This window comes from Nerophis lumbriciformis, linkage group LG13, assembly GCF_033978685.3.
Source record: "Nerophis lumbriciformis linkage group LG13, RoL_Nlum_v2.1, whole genome shotgun sequence".
NCBI lineage: Eukaryota > Metazoa > Chordata > Actinopteri > Syngnathiformes > Syngnathidae > Nerophis > Nerophis lumbriciformis.
Window position 1 is genome coordinate 22,760,590 of NC_084560.2, and position 23,287 is coordinate 22,783,876.

The following is a 23,287-nucleotide window of genomic DNA, read 5'->3' on the forward strand; positions in this document are numbered from 1 at the left end:
ATCATACATTGGTCATAATTAAAGTCCTCATGTATCCAGGGCCATATTTCCTGGGTTCATAAACATAATATACATTTTTTGTAAAAACGAAAGAAGATGTGATGCCCAAAAGTATCGACATAATCATGGACAACAATGGACATTATGTAAAATACACAATGGGCATTATACTTTTATGTTTATTTTATATTTGTATTTTCAGTCTTAAAAACCTAAAAAGAAAGAAAGAAAGAAACAACTGTGGAAGGAAAATAATGCAAAAGAAGGAACATCAATCCTCAACAAAACTTCTAGAGCTTCTGTTTCTACATGCTTTTAACAAGCTGCACACGCTGAAAACGAGTAGCGAGGGCAAAATAATGAATTTATTGACAGTGCAGTGTGAAAGCTGATATGTTTACTTTGCCATTAAGTAAACAGTTTCAAAGAAATATAACCTGCGGAGGCACTTTCTGACAAAACATCCATATTTTGATGTCCGGACCCTGAGCCCTTGAGCTCTTGAAACTTCAGCCCTCTTCATTATGTAGTTGAACCAACAGTGTTCGTAATCATCTAAATAGAAAGCCGTCAACGTTGTGGCTCGGAGAGCAAATGCAAGCAACAACAAATAAGCTAGCTGGGTGATGCTAACAATGCTAACTAGCAGGCTTTTTTTCCACGCAGCTGTCGTGAATAGCGAGTACCTGTGGATGAGGCGAGCGTTCAACACATTTTGTATAGAGCCTATTTTTTTTTATATACAGTATATAATAGTAAGTTTACATTTTTCACCCACAGAGTTTATGTTATTGTTAGAGTTCCGGTCGGACATGTTCGCACGGTACACATTTCCCGTGTTGTGTGTTGTGCTGAGAAGCCACGGATGTATTGATACTGCTTGCTTGCTGATAAAAAAAAAAAAAAAGTCTGAATGTCAATAAAACAATTAGCTCCATTTTTTGACACTCCTCCTTCGTCTTCTGTCCTTGGACGCGACAATAATTCAATAAAAAAACGTAGAAGTGATATTTTGAAGCAAAAATGTGTTTAAAAACGTAGAAACGCGTTCTTGCAGACATTACACATGCCTGGAATAGATTTCAATTCATTTCAATAGGACACGTCGATTTGAGATACACGTGTTTTGAGTTAAGAGCTCCGTCACAGAACCAATTAAGCCCACAAGTTAGCGTCAATTCACAACATTCAATTCATAAGGCAATTTTACAGATGGAACAAACCTAGAACCACGCTCTTCATCCATTAAATACAACCCACTTGAACCCTGAATAAGCAAGCATTTGGCAACGGAAGCAAGGAGAAACTCCCTCTAGAACAGAACCCAGGCTATGACACATTACACTCCTACACCCAGTTCCACACTGCTGGTCTTACCAGGAGAGGCTGCGAGTAAAGCTCCAGCTTGGCTCTGTACAGAACGTCCTCCAGAGCCTCCCGTCCCATCTCCCACTCGCCATTGTATCTGGAAAACACAGAAAAGATGCACAACAGCGTTAAACAATGTCAAAGATGTGATCTGACAACAGCGCTTGATGTTTGAGTCAGTGAACTATTCATAGTTGTTCAGTTATGCCTGCCGTGACCAGAAAATGACAGATTTTAATCAGACATACTGGAAATAAAAATATACTTCATTTAGTACACCTGCACAATTTTAACAGCACATCATTAAACCAAATCACTGTTATTATAGCTAAGCAATGTAACAAATTATTATTAACCTCTAATACAGTGTTTTTCAACCACTGTGCGGCGGCACACTAGTGTGCCGTAAAATACAGTCTGGTGTGCCGTGGGAGATTATGTAATTTCACCTATTTGGGGTAAAAATATATTTTTGCAAACCAGTAATTATAGTCTGCAAATAATGTGCCGTTGTTGAGGGTCAGTGCCGTCTAGAGCTCGGCAGCATAACCATATAATACTCTTCCATATCAGTAGGTGGCAGCCGGTAGCTAATTGCTTTACAGGAACACGTCATGTGAGACGACCATGGTTTGTTGTGATCACAATATGCAGGCGACAGTGGGAGGCAGCGTGCAGGTGAAACGGTATCTAATGCTTAAACCAAAAATAAACAAAAGGTGAGTGCTCCTAAGAAAAGGGGAAGGCTATTCAGAACGAAATTAAAACTGAACTGGCTGCAAAGTAAACAAAAACAGAATGCTGGACGACAGCAAAGACTTACAGCGTGTGGAGCAGACGGCGTCCACAAAGTACATCCATACATGACAATTAACAATGTCCCCACAAAGGAGGATAGCGTCCGCACAACTTAAATATTCTTGATTGCCAAAACAAAATAGGTGCGGGGACTGGCGTTCAAGGAATACATGAAACTGCTACAGGAAAATACCAAAAAAAAAGAGAAAAAGCCACCAAAATAGGAGCGCAAGACAAGAACTAAAACTATACGCACGGGAAAACAGCAAAAAACTCAAAATAAGTCATGGCTTGATGTGACAGGTCGTGACAGTACACCTACTTTGAGACAAGAGCTATATTGATGCATGGTTGGTTATGGTTTGAATTCATATCCAACACTTGCGAGAACGATTTTTTATTTTCTACTGAGTTTAATTTTTTTATGATTTCTGCTGGTGGTGAGCCTCCGCATTTTTTTCAATTAAAAAAATGCGCTTTGGCCCAAAAAAGGTTGAAAAACACCGCTTTAATAAAACCATAAATAAGTTGTTAAACTAGTACTGAATCTCACTTATTTTGTGATACAGCATGTTTGATAGGATTTAGATGCAGACGTACCTTATTTTATGACCAGTGAGGGTATATCATTATATCATATTTAAGAACTGATTCTAATTTCAGAATCAGAATAGTTTTATTGCCATTGTTTGAGAACGTGTTCACAAACTAGGAATTTTTTTAGTGCAATCGTGCAACATAAAACACACAACACAGAATAGGTATTAAAAATGAGCTGTAACTGAGCTATCAGATCTCGTTATTGTTCATGTGTTTGATGGCCGAGGGGAAAAAACAGGTGGCGGGAGGTGTGGGTCTGGATGGACCGTAGTCTCCTGCCTGAGGGGAGAAGGGAGAATAGTTTGTGTCCAGGGTGAGAAGAGTCAGCTGTGATCCAACCCACACGCCTCCTGGTCCTGGAGGAGAACAGGTCCCGGAGGGATGGGAGTTTGCAGCCAATAACCTTCTCAGCAGACACATACGATGCACTGCAGTCGACTGTGGCGCCGGGGAACCACACGGTGGTGGTGGAGGTGAGGATGGACTCGATGATGGCTGAGTAGAACTGCACCAGCGCCTCAGTCGGCACCTTAAGTTTTCTCAGCTGCCGCAGGAAGTACATCCTCTGCTGGGCCTTCTTGATAAGGGAGCTGATGGTCGGCTCCCACTTGAGGTCCTGGGTGATGGTGGTGCCCAGGAAACGGAAGGAGTCCACGATGGAGACATTTTGCACATTGCCTATTTCCACTAAGGATTTATTTTGGAAGGGGGGAGGGATCGGTCATAATCATAATTGATTGCAGCTGCTCGTGTCTCTGTGGCAGTGTAAAATAAATAGTTTAATGGCACTCATTGGATGGACCAGTAGGAGAATTGTCGATTTGGATGAAGTCTTTTGAACTGAAAATTACAAGTACAAGTTACTTGTTTCGATGCTATTGATTAGAATACCAAAGCCTGGAGAAGTTGTGCCTCAACCCTTGCCTCCATTCCTGAAACACTATTAATTCGTCATTTATAGAAACAAATCTATGATTATGCCCATTTATAATAATCTTATGACCCTTTAATCTGATCTGTCAAGTAAAACAAATTATCTTTGCTCCTTCCGCAGGAAAGCAAAAGCTGCTGGGTTTTTCACATCAGGAAGAGACAAACAATGCATTTTAATTTCGAAGGGTCTGACAAGGAAACAAATTGGTCGCGATGGATGTTTATTTCGGTTACGCCCGCCCTCTCTTCACTGCCACTGAATCGTTTGGGGACATATTAACCTAAATCCCAGCGTGTCCTCATCGGCCGGGGCCAAGGTCTCTGTGCATGTTGTGTGGAGCTTCATGAATCTGATGGCAAGGGCTGGCAATGATGGGGATTACTAAAACATTCCATCTCTCTTCTTAAATATAGTGTCATTTTTTTTTTTTTTTAATCTCCTGATTGCTACTGTGTCATTCTTAATCAGGGGGAATGAAGCTCAATAGTAGATTGGTCGCGCTCTCCTTAGCACATCATGCTAAACAGTGCTGACTGCTTTGCCAGAGATCAGGGGAACCCTCGCTAAAGACGATCTATCATCAAGGAGCCGTAATCCGCTTTGTTTCGACTGTCCTCATGAGGAATGAAATCACCTGCTCCTCCAGCGCACTCCTGATGTAATCAGTCTGCGCTGAGGGGGGCTTCTGTCCTTGACAGTACTATTAACATATCCCACAATGGCAGAACTGACATGGATTGTTGCGTTTACCAGCTTAGAAACACATAACTACGCTTACTGGGCCCAACATTATTGTAGCTACACAGGCACAATTTAATGAGCTGTAATACAAGAGCTGCATCAAACATTTGGGGATGGCGTGGCTCCGTTGATAGTGCACCGTGCCGGCAACTTGAGGGTTCCTGGTTCGATCCCCAGCGTCCGCCATCCGAGTCACGTCCGTTGTGTCCCTAAGCAAGACACTTCACCCTGGCTCCTAATGGGTCGTGGTTAGGGTCTTGCATGGCAATTCCTGCCATCAGTGTGTGAATGTGTGTATGTATGTGAATGTGTGAACGGGTGAATGTGGAAATAGTGTCAAAACGCGTTGAGTACCTTGAAGGTAGAAAAGCGCTATACAAGTATAACCCATTTACCATTTTATCCAAAATGATTCCCAAGCGCGGCCACCGCTGTTGCTCACTGCTCCCCTCGCCTCCCAGGGGGTGGAACAAGGGGATGGGTCAAATGCAGAGGGTAATTTCACCACACCTAGTGTGTGCGTGACTATCAGCGGTACTTTAACTATTTTTTTACCTCTATAAAAGATAGTAAGGGTCTATTTTAGCACTTTTTCCCTGCGGTGTCCAAAGTCTGGCTGGACGGCCATTTGTGATTATAGCTGTTTTTTGTTTTGTTACGATGGATGATTAAGGCGTTAAATAAAAATAAGAAAGCGTTATGAGAATACATTGGTTTGCCATGTAAAAAAAGACTTGGCCATAATTTGGATATTCAAGATTAATTTAAATCAAGTTCCAAATGAAATACCCTTTTTGTTAAAGGAACAGACCACTATCTACAACTATAATTGCCATTAATTGACAATAAAAACTTAATTATTTCTATTTTTTATTGGACACTAGAAAATCTAAAAAAAAAAAAAGAATCTGTCGTCTAATATTATATTTGACCAACAAATACAAAAGACTGGAAAATGTATTGGCCTATAAAATATTCATATGGTATTTACATAAACAGGAAGTGTTATGTAAAAAAAAAAAATATGGTTTTGTCTCTAATTTGTAGGAAGTCAACTATATTTAACACTTAAATATAATAAAGAAAGTTTATAACGCTTTATGTATTTCAATTCCTGTTTTGTAATATTTTAATGTATGATAAATATACATAGTGTTATTTTAAGGGTTGTAGACCGCAATCATATACAGAATTGCACTGCATCCTGAGAATGTTTAACATTTTTACCGATTCCTGTCCAGTGAAACGGACATGAAATCCTCGATAAGTGAAATATTAGTGACGGCTCTCATGATGATGCAGTACATTTGTACAGCTAAAAATAAACAACTTCTAAAAGTTTAAATAAAAACTGACCATTTGGTATCTTTGTATAAAGGCAAAATATTTTTAGCTCTTGTATTGTAGCCGTACCTAATAATGTGAGCAAGAGTATAGAGAAGAGGCTGAAACACTTACATGGCATGATAAACAGCAGTCAGCATCTGCACCATGAACTCCGGGTCCAAGAGTACACGGTTGCAAGGTTCCCCCCACAGCTTCTGCTGCTGCCGTGGGAATCCACATACACACAACCTGTAAATGCACCCACACCCACAGACACGCACAGCATTTAGTGAGATATGTCCACACTAAAGAGGCTCGACTCGAGGACTGGGCATTGTTCTGAAGCTCTGCAATCTCCACAGTCACAGCTTGCAGTCGGTCTAAAAGTGAGCTTGCTTGCGGCGCTGTCTGTCTGCTTGCTCACAGCGGGGAAGTCACCATATCCTGAAATAGTCTGAAGACACTGCAGTGGGACCATTACTGGCTGGCAACTGCACAGCCCCGGAGCACAGACACTCATCTTGTGAATCACATATTGATTTTTATCTACTACTGCAAGACATCTATAGGGAAAATATTTCAAAAGTGCAATTCCTTTTAGAAATTGTGCACTGACAGATGCCGTCAGCAAGATGAAACGTCCATGAAAGAATCTAATTGACGCGGTTAACCATTTCCAAAATAATGTATCATAGTAGAACCTCTTAAAGGGAAACTGCACTTTTTTGGGAAATTTGCCTATCGTTCACAATCATTATGAGACACAAAAACACATGTCATTTTCTTATTAGGATTTTAAAGCTGATAAAAAATGCTTGGAAGATGTGGCTAATGAGACACTGTTGTGTAGCATTCAAAACCCTCCAACGTTTAGTATACCGTATTTTCCGGACCATAGGGTGCACCGGATTATAAGGCGCACTGCCGATGAATGGTCTATTTTCTTTTTTCATTTAAAAGGCGCACCGGATTATAGGGCGCATTAAAGGGGTCATATTATTTGTTTTTTCTAAATGTAAAACTCTTCCTTGTGGTCTACATAACATGTAATGGTAAATGGGTTATACTTGTATAGCGCTTTTCTACCTTTAAAAAGGTACTCAAAGCGCTTTGACACTATTTACACATTCACCCACACATTCACACAATGATGGCGGGAGCTGCCATGCAAGGCCCTAACCGCGACCCAGCAGGAGCAAGGGTGAAGTGTCTTGCTCAAGGACACAACGGACGTGACGAGGTTGGAAGTAGGTGGGGATCGAACCAGGAACCCTCAGGTTACTGGCACGGCCACTCTCCCAACCGTGCCAACGCCGCCCCCTAATGCTGTTTCTTTGGTCAAAATGTTGCCTAAATTATATTTTACAGATCATCTTCAAGCCGCTTTTTGACAGTCGCTTCCGGATGCGCCGTTTTGTGGGCGGTCTTATTTACGTGGCTCACCTTCGACAGCGTCTTCTCCCCGTCATCTTTGCTGTAGCGGTGTAGCGTGCAAGGACGGAATGTGGAAGAAGTGTCAAAAGATGGAGCTAACTGTTTTAATGACATTCAGACTTTACTTCAATCAACAAGTGTCCCGTGAAAAACCGTCCGACCGGAACTCTAATAACTAAAGTTCCTTGGGTGAATAATGTAAACTCACTACACCGGTATGTTTTAGCGCTTTCATGGCGAGTTTACTGACAGATGTATGTAAGAACTTTACACTATTTTATATTAGAAATGGCAACAAAACAAGAATATGGAGAAAAAGAAGAAGCTTATCGACTACGTTGTTGGTATGGACTACAAAGGCGGAGGCGCACAATTTTTCAGGATTAATAAGTTCCCAAAAGAGATCAGCCGGTACCAGAAGGTAAGAAAAGCTACGCTTTTGCATAATATTGCGAAACAAAACACCAGATAATGTCTTATCTTATACACACACCATAATAATACTTGTATGTTGAAGCACAGTACAATCCATCAAGCGGTGCGGCTTCATAGCTTACCAAAGTCGTACTAAAACATTTTGATAGATTTTTGAGCACCGTGTGTAATGTTCTATATTTTCAATGGAACATATACAATTTTGGAGTTGTTTACTTGAGTCATATTGCCATCATACATCTTACCACGTATCTCTTATGTTTGATTGCCATCTACTGGTCATACTCATCATTACACCATGTACCAAATAAAATTGCTTCAAGGTTGGTGAGCAAAACCAGAATTATTCCGTACATTAGGCACACCGGGTTATAAGGTGCACTGTCGAGTTTTGAGGGGGAAAAAAGGATTTTAAGTGTGCCTTATAGTCCGGAAAATAAGATACACACTGCAAGTCTATATATATATAATGTAGTAACAGACACGTTCATAACAATATGTACAATATTTACCGTACTTTGTTTATTTTAATCATTGCCGGAACTAATTCCTCTGCGCATTTATTTCCGTTTCCATGGCAGCACACGTCCGACTTCCAGTGTGTTTCAACTTCCGGATACAACACGCTTGCGTGTGTTCTCATCATGGCAGACTTGGTAACTAACAATGAATACGACTATTTTTGGACAAATGAGGATTCACATCCTTATCTTTTTGAAGCTGAATGGAGGATTAACTACTGCTTTTAGAAGCGAGCACGAAGAACAGGGGGAAACGTTGGACCCGATGGAAGCCGATAAGAAGTGAAAGCAAAATGAAGCTGCAAATGTGGAATTTGGAGACAACCTATTTCGACATAAATGGCGTGCTTACCCCAAATAAACCAGAAAAAACGTCCCCGGCCAGTTGGACCCAAGAGACAACTGTCCATCGAGTGAGTCACACTTTATATTGATCGTGATACACACAGCACGACATGCGTGTATCACGACAGACAGCATACACTGTCTAGCTAGCTGTGTACAAAAATAACATGACATGTGGGCTAATACTTTACAGATTCTGTAATATGATTGTTCATGTTTTTACATCAGTACAGATTGGTGTCCTATCACATTGTGTTGTGCATTACAAACTCAAAACGCGTTTCATGCTGACGTAGAAGCTACGTTATCTCTTGCTGTAGTTAGCATTTACGGCTAATACCAAAGCACGCTGATGTGTTACTACGCTAGAAAGAGTTCCTCAGTGTTTGCTCTCACAATAACAATGTCTCTAAAGCTTGGTTATTATACAGGTTACGGAACTTAACTGAAGTATTGGTGAAGGTTTTTGGATGCATTTTTAGAGTGGTTTAGTGGTGGAATTGATTGTTTCCATTAGCTGCATTGCTACCCACCAAGAACGAGCTGATTTTTACATGTTAGAATGCAAAAAAATACCTTTTGTATTCTTGTCTCTCGCAATGATTGTAAAAGATATGCAAAATTCCCCCCAAAAAGTGCAGTTCCCCTGTAAGATCTAACATAATCGAGACAATTTCTACCATTGGAAATAACAATTTAAAAATATCTGTTAAAGGATCATAGCCATACCAAGGATAATCAGTATTGGGTGAATACTAGTGTGATGAGTAATATTGCTAGGCTGTGAACAGCACCCCCAAACCAGTATTACTACATTATACTCCAAACATAAAGCAGAAATAGAAGCCAATTCTAGAAGCAGAGATGTAATCCAAGTACACATACAGTATATATAGTAGGTCAAAGATATTTATGCATATTTTATCCGTGTGTGCAATTCTCACCGTGAGCTCATTCTGCAGACTGACTGGTAGGAGGACAGCGGCATGTAGACCACAGCAGAGTTGTAGCACAGCATGAGGAAACATAGCACCTCAAACCTGTAAATGTACACAGTCATGGTGATGTCACAATACTTGTGATTTAGCAAGACTGTTTTGTTCCATAACTTGTGTGTTTGTGTATGTGTGCATCTACAAGAGATCCACACCACACCAGGAGGTAAACGACTGACTGTGTATTATCAGAGTGAGGCAACAACCCTAGAGGGCGTTGGGGATTTCTTGCCATAAACAATATTTCATTCCCACAGATGGATTTACAGATGTTCTAGAAAGAAGGCACGGCCCTGCTAAAGGTCGGATTATTATTATTATTTATGACACCCTGTGTTCTAGTAGCACTCAGGCGTACCTGTTCTGAGCTGTGAAGGTCTCTCTCTGAGGATGGAGGCCGCTGTACACCACTCGGATCAGGTCGTGTTGACACAGAGCTCCCTCTGTCAATGCCATGGAGCCCAGGCTAGAAGGCTACACATACAAACACACAGCAATACACTTTAATGGTGTGTTAAAAAAAAGCAATGTGCTCTATGGACAGAAATATGAAGACATTTGAGACTTAACATTTTGCAGCACTTTACAGGTTATACATTTAGTGGATACAAAAATTCAATAGCAGATCAAATGATACTGTAAATATTGAGCTCCCCCAGCCCCTAAAGTTATATGTACAATACAATTGATGTTGAAAATGTATTTTATGTAACAAGTACAAATAAAATATCAACATGTAAAATAGGTAGGTTTAATGCAGCATGTTCATTTAACCCCTATTAAAATCAATCAATTACTTATAGTGTTTTCACATGTTTCACTCCTTTAATTTCTTCTTTCATTACTGAATAAGCCAGGGGTGTCCGACCCTGAAGTATACACTGTACATGCTTAACAAATTCAGATGGTTTTAGCATTTTATTATTTATTTTAAAAAATACAAACTGTACTAGAATACAAATCTGCTGTTCTTCAATGATACATGATAAGCTAGTTTGACAAAAACTAAACCAAGACCGCATACAAAAAAGGAAAAATGTCAGGGGCCACCTTGATATTCTAGATGGCAGTCCCAGAAAAGAGTACCGTGTGAACTGCAGGTTGACGCTTGTTCAATAAATGACGCTAGCAAGTACTGCAACAAGTAAGCAAACAACACCAAAACTTTAACCTCTTAAGGCTCAAGCTGTTTGTTTACATGCTTATTTTATTTCTCTTTGCTATTTGGGCTTATTGGACCCTAATTAGAATAAAAACTAAAAATCATATTTTTATATGATGTACTTATTAGTCCCTTAGTACAAACGTGTACTTCATGTGTAGTGACATGCTAATATTTATTTTTACACTTTTTTTTTCCAAATTCCATTGTATGTTATACTCTTCTGACACCACCAGATAGCAGTATAAGTGTCCATATGTCAGCATAAGACCCCAATTCAGTAGTATACACAATATTGGAAATAAGAGCTAAAAGGTGCTATCCACGCATGTGGCCACTAAGTCCTTTAGTTAATGTTTCATTGAAAATGTAGAATATTACACACGGCGCTCAAAACTCTGTCCGAATTTTTTAGTACGACTTTGGTAAGCTACGAAGCCGCACCGCTTGATAGAATGCGGAGCATTACGGCTACCGTAGTCAGACGTACTGTGCTTCAACATACAAGTGTTATAATGGTGTGTGTATAAGGACCCCAAATTGTATCTCATTGAGTCTGTTTAGCCAATTGGAGAGCTAGCTTCTGCAGCTCGTGGGTCCATGACGATGACTTCCGTTTTGTTTGACCAGCCGTTTTACTGCCGTGTTACAGACACCATTGGGAAACAATTAAGGTATGCAAATAAACATATACAAAATATTTCTGTGTAAATAACTAATTTCACAACGTATGTGTCTGCGGCTTATATATATTGTTTTCTTCTAAAAGTTATTTGGTGAGGCTTATATACTGGTGTGCTCTATAATCAAAAACCCACCTTTTTAGCAAAGCTTTTATCTAATTTCTTTGCCTTCTTGTTTTTAAATACACTGCTTGCCTATCTGTTTTATCCAATGCTTATATTTCTATTTTTATCTATGTTTCTGTTTTATCTAGTGTTTATCATGTTTTTATTTCTATTAAAATGTTTTATTTATATTGTAACTTTCTATTTTTAATTTTTTTTATCCTTTGTAGCACTTTGAGATTTTAACAAATGTAAAGTGCGTTACAAATGTAATTCATTATTATTATTATTATTAATCTGTAAAATACGGTACACACAGATAAATAAGTTGAGTCTCGTAACATAAACGAAAGGTAACGTCGTAGTATAAATTATTATCTGGATCACCCCAAAAATCTAATAACTTGTTCCATATCCAATTTCTTTGAAAGTTTAATCAAAATCTGTCCATAACTTTTGACTCTGACGCCGGTGAATACATTCAAGGATTCAAGCTAGGGAAATGACATCATTCAGTCTATTTGTATTTCTTTCAATCACAACAACCTACACTCCCAACCCCACCTAATGACAGTAATTTAATTTGTAGTAATGTTAACAGCTTCTTGGGAGACATTATGATTAATAGGCAAATCTGAATAATAGCCAAAAAAGAGAAGATGGCAAAGTCAGGTAGTAAGTGAGTGGTAATTACTTTACGAAAAGAAGAGATTCTTATCACCAACAAGCCTCTTCTCTAAATTGAACGGATATTTTCTCTCATGCTATGAGGATACACTCAAGTGTATGCTAATGGTTGGAGCTTTGATTGTTGCAATACAGTGGAACAGGCGCATTGCAATTGGCGATCCGTCCAATGCAATGTTTAGTTCATTCTCTCAGGTTCGAGAACCTCTTAAGCTGGCGATTAATAAATCAATCAATCAATCAATGTTTATTTATATAGCCCTAAATCACAAGTGTCTCAAAGGGCTGCAAAAGCCACAACGACATCCGCTGTACAGAGCCCACATGAGGGCAAGTAAAAACGCACAACCCAGTGGGGCATCGATGTCGATGATGTGAAATTACCGTCAGCACATGCCGCACACTGTGATCTTAGCATTCAATGTGGAAATATTGTATGTAAACAAAGAACAGGCTCTTTGTAGCACGCTGCTCTGCATGTGTTCTTAGCCAGCACGTCTGAGCTGTGTTAATGAATTACTGTGCTCAGCATCGCTGCAAGGGGAAGTTCTCGTGCAAATATTTGAGAGCGTGCTTCCAACTGTGCCTACATGAATAGCATGCGTGAGAAAGGTCAGGTTAGTGATGTAGAATAAAAAAAATACATCTCACCTCATGGTAAATGGACGGCTTGGATAACGAGGGGATGGTGAAAGAGAGGAGCTTGCTGTTGCCGTCTTTGTCCACAATCTCCTGGTAAAGCGAAAACAAGACAGAAGCCATGTCATTAAAGCAATGGAGCATTTCTTTGAACAATCTGCTCCCTGATGCTCTTTCACAGTTGTAAATCTTCACAACTTAATCAGTGGAACACACATCGCCTGTAGGGCCCAAATCGACCCTCCATACTGAGAAATGAGTGAACCATGTAAAGATGAATGCGTGGCTTTCCACCATGAGATACAATCTGCCAAACCCATTATCAAGAGGGTTCACACTAGGGATGTGCCAATCGAACAGCCACTGATCAGTATCCATTGATTTTCGAGGAAAAAGTATGTGATAGCCATTTGCCAATAATGTATTTTATTGATGATTGCAAACGCTGATGCCCTCTGGCTGACATTTGTTACTTTTAGCCCCCGGATGACCAGCAGCTAGGAGCGTATTAAGTGTCTCCGTACTCAGTGTAGAGCAGCTAATATTGGTATACCGTATCAATCTTCGTTGTGCTCCACAGAAAACAAGCATTCAGCTAGTATGTTCGCGTCTGGAATTATTTCCAAGTTTGTTCTTAGGATTATACAAACCCCGTTGGGAAATTGTGTTAGATGTAAATATAAACGTAATACAATGATTTGAAAATCATTTTCAACCCATATTCAGTTGAATATGCTACAAAGACAACATATTTGATGTTCAAACTGATAAACTTTTTTTTTTTTGCAAATGATCATTAACTTTAGAATTTGATGCCAGCAACACATGACAAAGAAGTTGGGAAAGGTGGCAATAAATACTGATAAAGTTGAGGAATGCTCATCAAACACTTATTTGGAACATCCCACGGTTGTGCAGGCTAATTGGGAACAGGTGGGTGCCATGATTGGGTATAAAAGTAGATTCCATGAAATGCTCAGTCATTCACAAACAAGGATGGGGCGAGGGTCACCACTTTATCAACAAATGCGTGAGCAAATTGTTGAACAGTTTAAGAAAAACCTCTCAACCAGCTATTGCAAGGAATTTAGGGGTTTCACCATCTACGGTCTGTAATATCATCAAAGGGTTCAGAGAATCTGGAGAAATCACTGCACGTAACCAGCTAAGCCCGTGACCTTCGATCCCTGAGGCTGTACTGCATCAACAAGCGACATCAGTGTGTAAAGGATATCACCACATGGGCTCAGGAACACTTCAGAAACCCACTGTCAGTAACTACAGTTGGTCGCTACATCTGTAAGTGCAAGTTAAAACTCTCCTTTGCAAGGCGAAAACCGTTTATCAACAACACCCAGAAACGCCGTCGGCTTCGCTGGGCCTGAGCTCATCTAAGATGGACTGATACAAAGTGGAAAAGTGTTCTGTGGTCTGACGAGTCCACATTTCAAATTGTTTTTGGAAACTGTGGACGTCGTGTCCTCCGGACCAAAGAGGAAAAGAACCATCCGGATTGTTATAGGCGCAAAGTTGAAAAGCCAGCATCTGTGATGATATGGGGGTGTATTAGTGCCCAAGACATGGGTAACTTACACATCTGTGAAAGCGCCATTAATGCTGAATGGTACAAACAGGTTTTGGAGCAACATATGTTGCCATCCAAGCAACGTTACCATGGACGCCCCTGCTTATTTCAGCAAGACAATGCCAAGCCACGTCTTACATCAACGTGGCTTCATAGTAAAAGAGTGCGGGTACTAGACTGGCCTGCCTGTAGTCCAGACCTGTCTCCCATTGAAAATGTGTGGTGCATTATGAAGCCTAAAATACCACAACGGAGACCCCCGGACTGTTGAACAACTTAAGCTGTACATCAAGCAAGAATGGGAAAGAATTCCACCTGAGAAGCTTAAAAAATGTGTCTCCTCAGTTCCCAAACGTTTACTGATTGTTGTTAAAAGGAAAGGCCATGTAACACAGTGGTGAACATGCCCTTTCCCAACTACTTTGGCACGTGTTGCAGCCATGAAATTCTAAGTTAATTATTATTTTCAAAAAAAAGTAACGTTTATGTGTTTGAACATCAAATATCTTGTCTTTGTAGTGCATTCAATTGAATATGGGTTGAAAAGGATTTGCAAACCATTGTATTCCGTTTATATGTACATCTAACACAATTTTCCAACTCATATGGAAACGGGGTTTGTAAATAAACCAATACAAGTGAAGTGCCTGTTATGTGAAGAAGGGAGTAAGGCATTTTCTTACAATACAATATACTTCAATAGGAAGAATTTACATGCAGCAAAGTAATAGGAAGTGACCGGAAGTACTGAAAAACAATTATTCGGCTATACACAGTTAAAATGGAGACAAGAGACAGCAAAATGAGGCCAAAAGAGGAATTGGACAAACACAGGTCTAGATGTGCCAGCGCCTCAGTTTTTCCCCTTGCCTCACAACTATTGATGTTGATGTAAAAATAACAACACCAGTTTATCATGTCAATGATTGTATTATTACACAGTTTCATACTTGGTACTTTATTAGGTTCTCTTAAGAATGTTTATGGCCCCGTTTACATTGCACACCAAATCAGATTTTTTTGCCCTCAAGTGACACAGATCTGATTTTTTTTTGCCAGTCGAAACACTCCAAAGTGCTTCAAATCTGATCTTTTGGCATCAGGTTCATGCCACATCAGGAGGTAGTCCAATTAGAATAAGATATTTTCAAATGGGACTAAAGTCTCAACGCAGACTGCAGTCCCATTTGAGACCTGAATGTGATTTTTTCGTCAGCTTTGGGCGAGCTACGTCGCTTGTGTGCGCCGTAAAGACGCAGTCGCTAGCGGAAATAGATATTTCATCACAACATCCGGTTTTGTTTTTTATTCACGACGACCGAATTTTTGGTGCATCACTTGTCAATATTGCGCAAATAATAGGCTATATGTTCCCTGTGACTGCGTGGGTTCCCTCCGGGTACTCCGGCTTCCTCCCACCTCCAAAGACATGCACCTGGGGATAGGTTGATTGGCAACACTAAATGGTCCCTAGTGTGTGAATGTGAGTGTGAATGTTGTCTGTCTATCTGTGTTGGCCCTGCGATGAGGTGGCGACTTGTCCAGGGTGTACCCCGCCTTCCGCCCGATTGTAGCTGAGATAGGCTCCAGCGCCCCCCGCGACCCCAAAGGGAATAAGCGGTAGAAAATGGATGGGATGGATGTAATATATGAATATATATTTAGATTCCGAAGAAATAGCAATTGTTGAAAGACCGGAATTGATGCTGTGGCGCATTTGCTTGCATGGGAGTTGAAAACAAAGCTCCCATAGATCCAGCCATAAAAACATTACAACTCTCCCAAATATATTACACTATATATATCCATTCATACATTATATTACTTTCACATAAAAAACACCCATTTTTAAAAAGGTGTTGCAACTTTTATTTTATTTTGTAGTAGTAGCGATTTCCTCCCGGTCAAAATCCTTTGTTTTCACTTTATCGATGTGCACATGCAAGTGATGCTGGGGCCACATCTGCAATCTAATAACAATCACATTTTACTTGCAGTGTAAACTATCAGCAGGAAAATGTAGATCTAAAAAAAAAATTCAGACTTGTGCCACATTGGCCTGCAGAGTAAACGTAGTCTTAGTCACAGAGGAATGTACAGCTTTACAAATTGCATAATTATCAGCATTATTTTTTACATTATTGATTGTGAATTTATTTAAAATATTAACATGTCTTACTTGTTGATATTACAATGTTATTTTTTTGTTGTTGTGTACAGCATATCTTGATCTTGTATTTGTTTTCTTCTTGTATTACTTAATAAGCTATATACAAACTCAATTACCGGTAGGTTTAGGAATACATCTTTTTATTTTGCTATTAGACAATAACAATATGTAAACATACTAAGATAGTTAAACACAGGAAGTGAACAACTATCAATACTACTGAAACTTGGATAATAGTATGCTTTACTTCTTCCTACTCCTCTTTCGACATGTTGAATAATTTGTGCAAGTGTAAACAAGTGATGTACGCCAATGTAACTTTAGCATGTTCGAATACAACAATCATTGCCATTGCGTCTAGTTTGTGTGCACTTGCATGGGCAAGATGTCCTGCCTAAAATCTCTTCCAAACTGCAATATGGCCAAGTGTGCCGCACATGAGTGCAACAAGCGCTCACACGAGTCAAACTAACCAGATTTTTGGTGTCAAACATGCCCAAGCGTGGTACAATTTCATCGGAATGCGTATATAAATACTGAAGTGCTTTTTCTGAAGAAATCAAATTACTTGTTTCTCAATTTTTTTTTAGCATGTTGAGACAATAAAAACATGGTTAGGCTGGGATAGGATATTTCCTCAGTCAGCAGTGTGTGTACACAATGAGCAGTTTGTAGAGTAAGCCACCTTTCCCCTTCGGGGTGCAAGAGAGCATTAGGTGGAGTCACAGCAGCTTGAGAATTTTACACATTTTAAATAGTCAACTATGTTAAAAAAAACAATGATCGAGGTTTTGTTCAGGGACGGCGTGGCGCAGTGGTAGAGTGGCCGTGCGCAACCCGAGGGTCCCTGGTTCAATCCCCACCTAGTACCAACCTCGTCATGTCCGTTGTGTCCTGAGCAAGACACTTCACCCTTGCTCCTGATGGCTGCTGGTTAGCGCCTTGCATGGCAGCTCCCGCCATCAGTGTGTGAATGTGTGTGTGAATGGGTAAATGTGGAAGTAGTGTCAAAGCGCTTTGAGTACCTTGAAGGTAGAAAAGCGCTATACAAGTACAACCCATTTATCATTTATCATTTACTGTGAGAGAACTCCAGAAATGATGTTTGTTATTGAGGACTTACCATAATTTATAGTCTAAAAGCGCTACTTTTTCGTCATGCTTTCAACCCTGTGATTTATACAGTACTGCAGCTAATTTATGTATTTTTCTGGGTTCACAGGCCGCCAAAATGTTTTGCCTCGTCACACCAGACCAAGGGTCAAAGTGGACCAATGAAATTGTTCACATCAATACAAAACGCACTCACACTATTACTCAGTCAGCCTTTTAAGCACGTTATTGTCTCACCCTAGTCATGGAGAAGAAATGACGGATTACACACAACCAGTGTTGGGACTAACGCGTTACTTATGTAACGCCGTTAGTTTCGGCGGTAACTAGTAATCTAACGCGTTATTTTTTTATATCCAGTAACTCAGTTACCGTTACTACATGATGCGTTACTGCGTTATTTTACGTTATTTTTTAATGTAGTATCGGCTAGAAGTGTCGTCCTTCTGTCTCACAAGGAAAAGAAAAGGCGTGCTTTCCTCGACCGAGGAGCGGAGCGCAGGGGAGACGTTCCTCCAGGGCCTATGTACTTCGGGGCTAACACCCTTCACTTTACCCGGCAGTGGGTCTTTACAGCTCCGGACTCGAGGGTGAATGACGAGGCCGGCGGTTTGTTGCAATTTTGTGACTTTATTGGTGTCTTGCACGTAGCCATCCACCAAGCTAGAGCACCTGCATGCATCCACTGTTGCGCTCCCTCACCTTTCTCGCCCACTCACTCACTGACGTCACTCACCTCACATGCTGTCATTTCTTAAAGGGCCACACGCACACACACACACGCTACTCTCATAACAACTAAAAAGACATCATGGCGAAGCCAGAAGTCGAGGTTCTTAACATGGATACATTGTCACTACTTTTCTTTTGTCGAGCACAAAGAAAATAACATTTTAGTTAAATGTAAGTTGTGTCTTGGATCAAAGATCCCATCTACTTTTAAAGTTAAAGTGACAATGATTGTCACACACACACTAGGTGTGGTGAAATTATTCTCTGCATTTGACCCATCACCCTTGATCACCCCCTGGGAGGTGAGGGGAGCAGTGAGTAGCAACAGTGACCGCACCCGGGAATACTGCCCAAAACAGCAATTCAAATCTGCTGAAACAGCTACATAAATGTAAATGGGTTATACTTGTATAGCTTTTCTACCTTTTTCAGGAACTCAAAGCGCTTTGACACTATTTCCACATTCACCCATTCACACACACATTCACACACTGATGGCGGGAGCTGCCATGCAAGGCACTAACCAGGACTCATCAGGAGCAAGGTTGAAGTGTCTTGCTCAAGGACACAACGGACGTGACTAGGATGGTAGAAGGTGGGGATTGAACCAGTAACCCTCAGATTGCTGGCACGGCCACTCTCCCAACTTCGCCACGCCACATAAGCAACATGCTTTGACGAAGCTAGTAAAGAGAGACACAGACTCCGATGCCACTTCACCTCCACCTAAGGATTTTAACGGAGGCAATGCTAGCCAGGACAACATTGATAGAGCCATTGCAGCGTATGGGCTAGAAGACATGCAGGCTATTTCTACAGTGGAGTCACCCGTTTTCTGGCAGCTAAATAGCATGATACCGGCGTCAAACAACAAATGGCACAGAAAACATGTTCCAAGTACCTGGACAGTGAGTACATAAACATGGAAAGCGAGCTAAAGAAAACACTCCAAACTCTGCCTCTGCTCACCATTGAAGGTACACACTGTCAATTCTCTTATATACTATTTCATTCTAGACTTCTAGAATGTTTGATTATCACATCACTCTAAATGTATAGACTATAAAGTTCACAAACATAAAGAGGGATGCTAGTGGGCCAGGCCAATCTTTCATTTTCTCTAAACTAAAACTGGGGAAATGTGTAGAGTCTTCTGGGCTTCACTACAGTGTTGATCTCCTGAATACATGATTTTATTTCACAATTCCTTGAGAGAAAAAAAATGCCTGATTAGGCTTTGTGTATGTCATGTGTGCCTTCCTTGGGTGAAGCCAGCTTTACAGCTATGTTGTTATTATGCGGTTTGTTACTTATGTATGTTATGTTGCAGCTATTTCAAATAGTTTTGTCAATTTGTTGTGGCCTGAAATAAATTGGCCCTTTGAAACATATCTTTGTCTTTGTGTGTTGTATGTAGACCACATTGCTTAGCAGAGTTCAGTGATGCAAATGCATGTCAAGTTGATCAACACATTGTATTATTCTCCAGTGCAATAACAGTACTGAAACGAAGGCTAAAAGGGCATTAATGGGAGCCTTAAAAAAAAGGAGAAAAAAATAAGTAACTAAATAGTTACTTTTCACAGTAACGCATTACTTTTTGGTGTAAGTAACTGAGTTAGTAACTGAGTTACTTTTGAAATAAAGTAACTAGTAACTGTAACTAGTTACTGGTTTTCAGTAACTAACCCAACACTGCACACAACACAGCCCTAAAACCGAGGACGATCCATCCGGCCATTGAAAAATGGAAAACCCGCTGTACGAAACAAAAGTCGACCAACAACGGGCCATGAAGACAAAGACTTCGACCAAAAATTGAGTGGGTGTGCCTAATTTTTTAGCCTGGATATCACAAATAAAAAGATTGATATGCATGTTAAAACTGCAGTAAAACAATCAGTGCTTTGTAAAAAAGATGTTCGTTTGTACAGTAGAGCTAGTTTAAAAATGTGTTAAACACTAGAAAGAAATGCCTATAATAAGGTTGGCCACAGCTGTGTTTTGTTCATTGAGAAGAGGCTCAGTGTTCCACGCTTTAAAAAAAAAAAACTCACTTAAGATTATCAAATGGATCAGTGTTTTGAATCCCTTAAGTAGGAATAATCTAAGGAGATAAACATTCATAATATTTTTAATACAACTTCTCAAGAGGACCCATGGAATTTAATAAAAATATGTTTAACAGCTAACAGCGCCATCAGTGTGAATGGGTGAATGTGATGTATAATGTAAAGCCCGTAGGGTATCAAGTCTTCTTACATACACGTACTGCTTCATAGTACATGTGATGAAAGTGCTAAGAGCAGTGCAGTTCATCAGATCTCAGATTTATCAGACATGAAGAGAGTGGTGAGTGTGTGTAGCACGTGTGTACAATAAAACAGACACACGGGAATCAATTATTCACGAGTTTACTTTTAGCCGCATTGGCTGAAATGGAGCTCTTCCTATCGACATGTCTCTTTCTATCTCGCTCTTCACACATTTAAAACACGAGCCTTCCTGCTGATGCAATCTACCCTGGCTCCATTAGCAATGGGGATTTCCCTGTAGGTTGTCTTGCAAGACCTTAGGAATGCTGCACCTGTCTAGGAAACAGGAACCAAGTCCAATGTCTATTATGCTGCTTGGGAAATTTCCACATCTACACACAGCCCATTCAGCTTCAGTCCGTTTATAGAGATGCTTCTCAAAAGTTTAAACATCTAATATTATGACCTATACTTATACGACTTACATTTATACCTTAATTGCCTTATGCGCCTCATGAATTATACAAGTGTTTAATTGTTTGACCCCAACCTGACCTGCATGCTGGTTGAAAAGTGTCAGGTAGTGTGATACCAAACAGCTCTACTGAAGTTATACTGGTCGGAAGTGTTAAATATTCTACATATTCGATAGAAATAATGTAAAATAAAATAAAACCAGTGACAATGCCAAATATAAATGAAAATCTTTGCAGGCACATATATTGTATTTTTGAACAAAATTATTGTTTGGTTCTTAAATACATAGTATATCATAATATGGCAAAAGATAACAATGTGTTTATAAACAACAATATCATATAATATTGGAATCATTTTATTTTGTATTCTTAATGTATTTATATTAAAGGAGTCATATGTAAAAACCTGTCCAAAAATGGTACTGCAAATACGGTCAAAATTCTGTAGTCCCATCCCCCTCTCCCTGACTGGGGTTGCCAGATACGGAGTCGAATCCAGCTCGATCGACTCGGCTACTCCAAGGAACTTCAAACATCCAATGCCTCTTACTAGGGGTTAATGTGCTGGGACCATAATAGCTGAATAGACAAGCGTTTTGTCAGTAAGAAATCTCTAACCAACACATTTAACACATAAATTAAGCTATTTTCAGGAAGAAGTACATCATGCCTGCGTACAATATCACAACAAATGGCAATCATTTGGTTATTGTCAGTACTATCAGAAAACAGACTAAAACAAACTACAACCAACGCTAGCAATGGTTATACTGGTGAAAATAAATAAGAGCATGCTTAGCAGCCTAAAACTAAGGAGGCGGCATTTTACCAAGGTATGCCTATAGGCTACTGTTTCAAACGTTTCAGATAGCCAAATAACTTGGTACATGTAGTCCACAATATGCAACAGTTCGATGACACATCGACATACAGGCTAACGGGCATATATGTCCCCCGTTAGCCTATATGTCGATGTGTCATTGACCAGGGTAGCATGCTAAGCATTCGTTGCATGAACATACTAGTTTTTTTTAGACAAGATCATAGACTGTATTGGACGATATAGTTTACATACAAAACGTCCATTTCCATTTATTACAAGTAGTAAGAAAACAAATGCCTTACTGACCTATCAAGGAGGAAAATGAGCAAGTTTGGCGTGAGAAGAAAAAATCTTCTCCGCCTTCAATCGTTTCCCTCTTTCAAAGGCATCCCCGATACAAATCCTCGTTTTGTTCCTGGCTTTGTCATCAATAAGTTGAGAATCGTAACAAGGCCTTTTAAATTTACTAAGGTCTGACATGTTTAGTAACTTTACCAGTGGCAGTAGTTAGACAAAGATGGCGGTGAGTAACTGGCAACCTGGATGTGACACACTCAGACTTTTTAATTGATCAAACGGTAGAGGGCGGGACATCAAAATGAAAACAATTAACAAGATTTCGGAGCTGCAAATCTAATTTTGAAATGAGCATATCCCGGCTGAACTACTGTTATTAGTTATAGAGGTATTTGAAAAGAACATTATTTATTAATGCCTTTTGACATATCACGGCCATTTAATGGTGACTTGACATGAAATTAGTACATATGGCTCCTTTCAAATATTTTCACTTTTTAACCCAAGTTGTAAAATGTAGATTATTAATGGTACTACAAATAAAAAAAAATGCAATACTAGTATCAGCAATAAAAAAAGGGTGCTTTTTTTCAAACTTGATTTTTGTAACACAGAAATTTTAAATCTGTTTACCAATCAATGGATAGCAGCATGTCTAGCTCCACCCAACACAAGTCACCCATTATGTCCTATCACGACCAGTACACTTACAAAAGGGTGCCGGTACAGGTCCGATATGGAGCTTCAGAGGCCACGTGAATACTACCAAAGCAAAGTAACACCCACCAGGTTGTAAATGCCCAGGAGGAGGGCCTCGATGCAACCATTGCTCTGCCGATCCCTGCTGGCTGTGACTCGCAGATACACCCACACAAGCTCAGGCAAAAACTGCAGGGTGAAACGTCGCAGACGAACCTCCGAGCTGCGGTACAGCTCAAACAGCTGGTGGCACACAGGCTCCAACAGCTGGATGGATCAAAGAGACAGACATAAGATTGTGCAAAAATCTGTGCCAATGGCTCACACGCTGGGATGATGAACTTGGAGCTTTTATTCCTAA

General features: G+C 40.0%; 1 protein-coding gene across 4 annotated transcripts in view; it reads right to left on the reverse strand.

The window, feature by feature from the left end:
- The window catches only part of LOC133613732 (hyccin 2-like), a 71,455-nt gene that overhangs the window by 17,234 nt on the left and 30,934 nt on the right, over window positions 1–23,287 (reverse strand). For all 4 annotated transcript variants that reach the window (XM_061971487.2, XM_061971488.2, XM_061971486.2 and 1 more), the window contains exons 5-10: window positions 23,014–23,193; window positions 12,786–12,866; window positions 9,856–9,971; window positions 9,447–9,542; window positions 5,900–6,016; window positions 1,378–1,465 (exon numbers count right to left, since the gene is read on the reverse strand). In XM_061971487.2, the coding sequence (XP_061827471.1) occupies window positions 1,378–1,465; window positions 5,900–6,016; window positions 9,447–9,542; window positions 9,856–9,971; window positions 12,786–12,866; window positions 23,014–23,193 (678 nt within the window). The remainder of the gene's footprint in view (window positions 1–1,377; window positions 1,466–5,899; window positions 6,017–9,446; window positions 9,543–9,855; window positions 9,972–12,785; window positions 12,867–23,013; window positions 23,194–23,287) is intronic.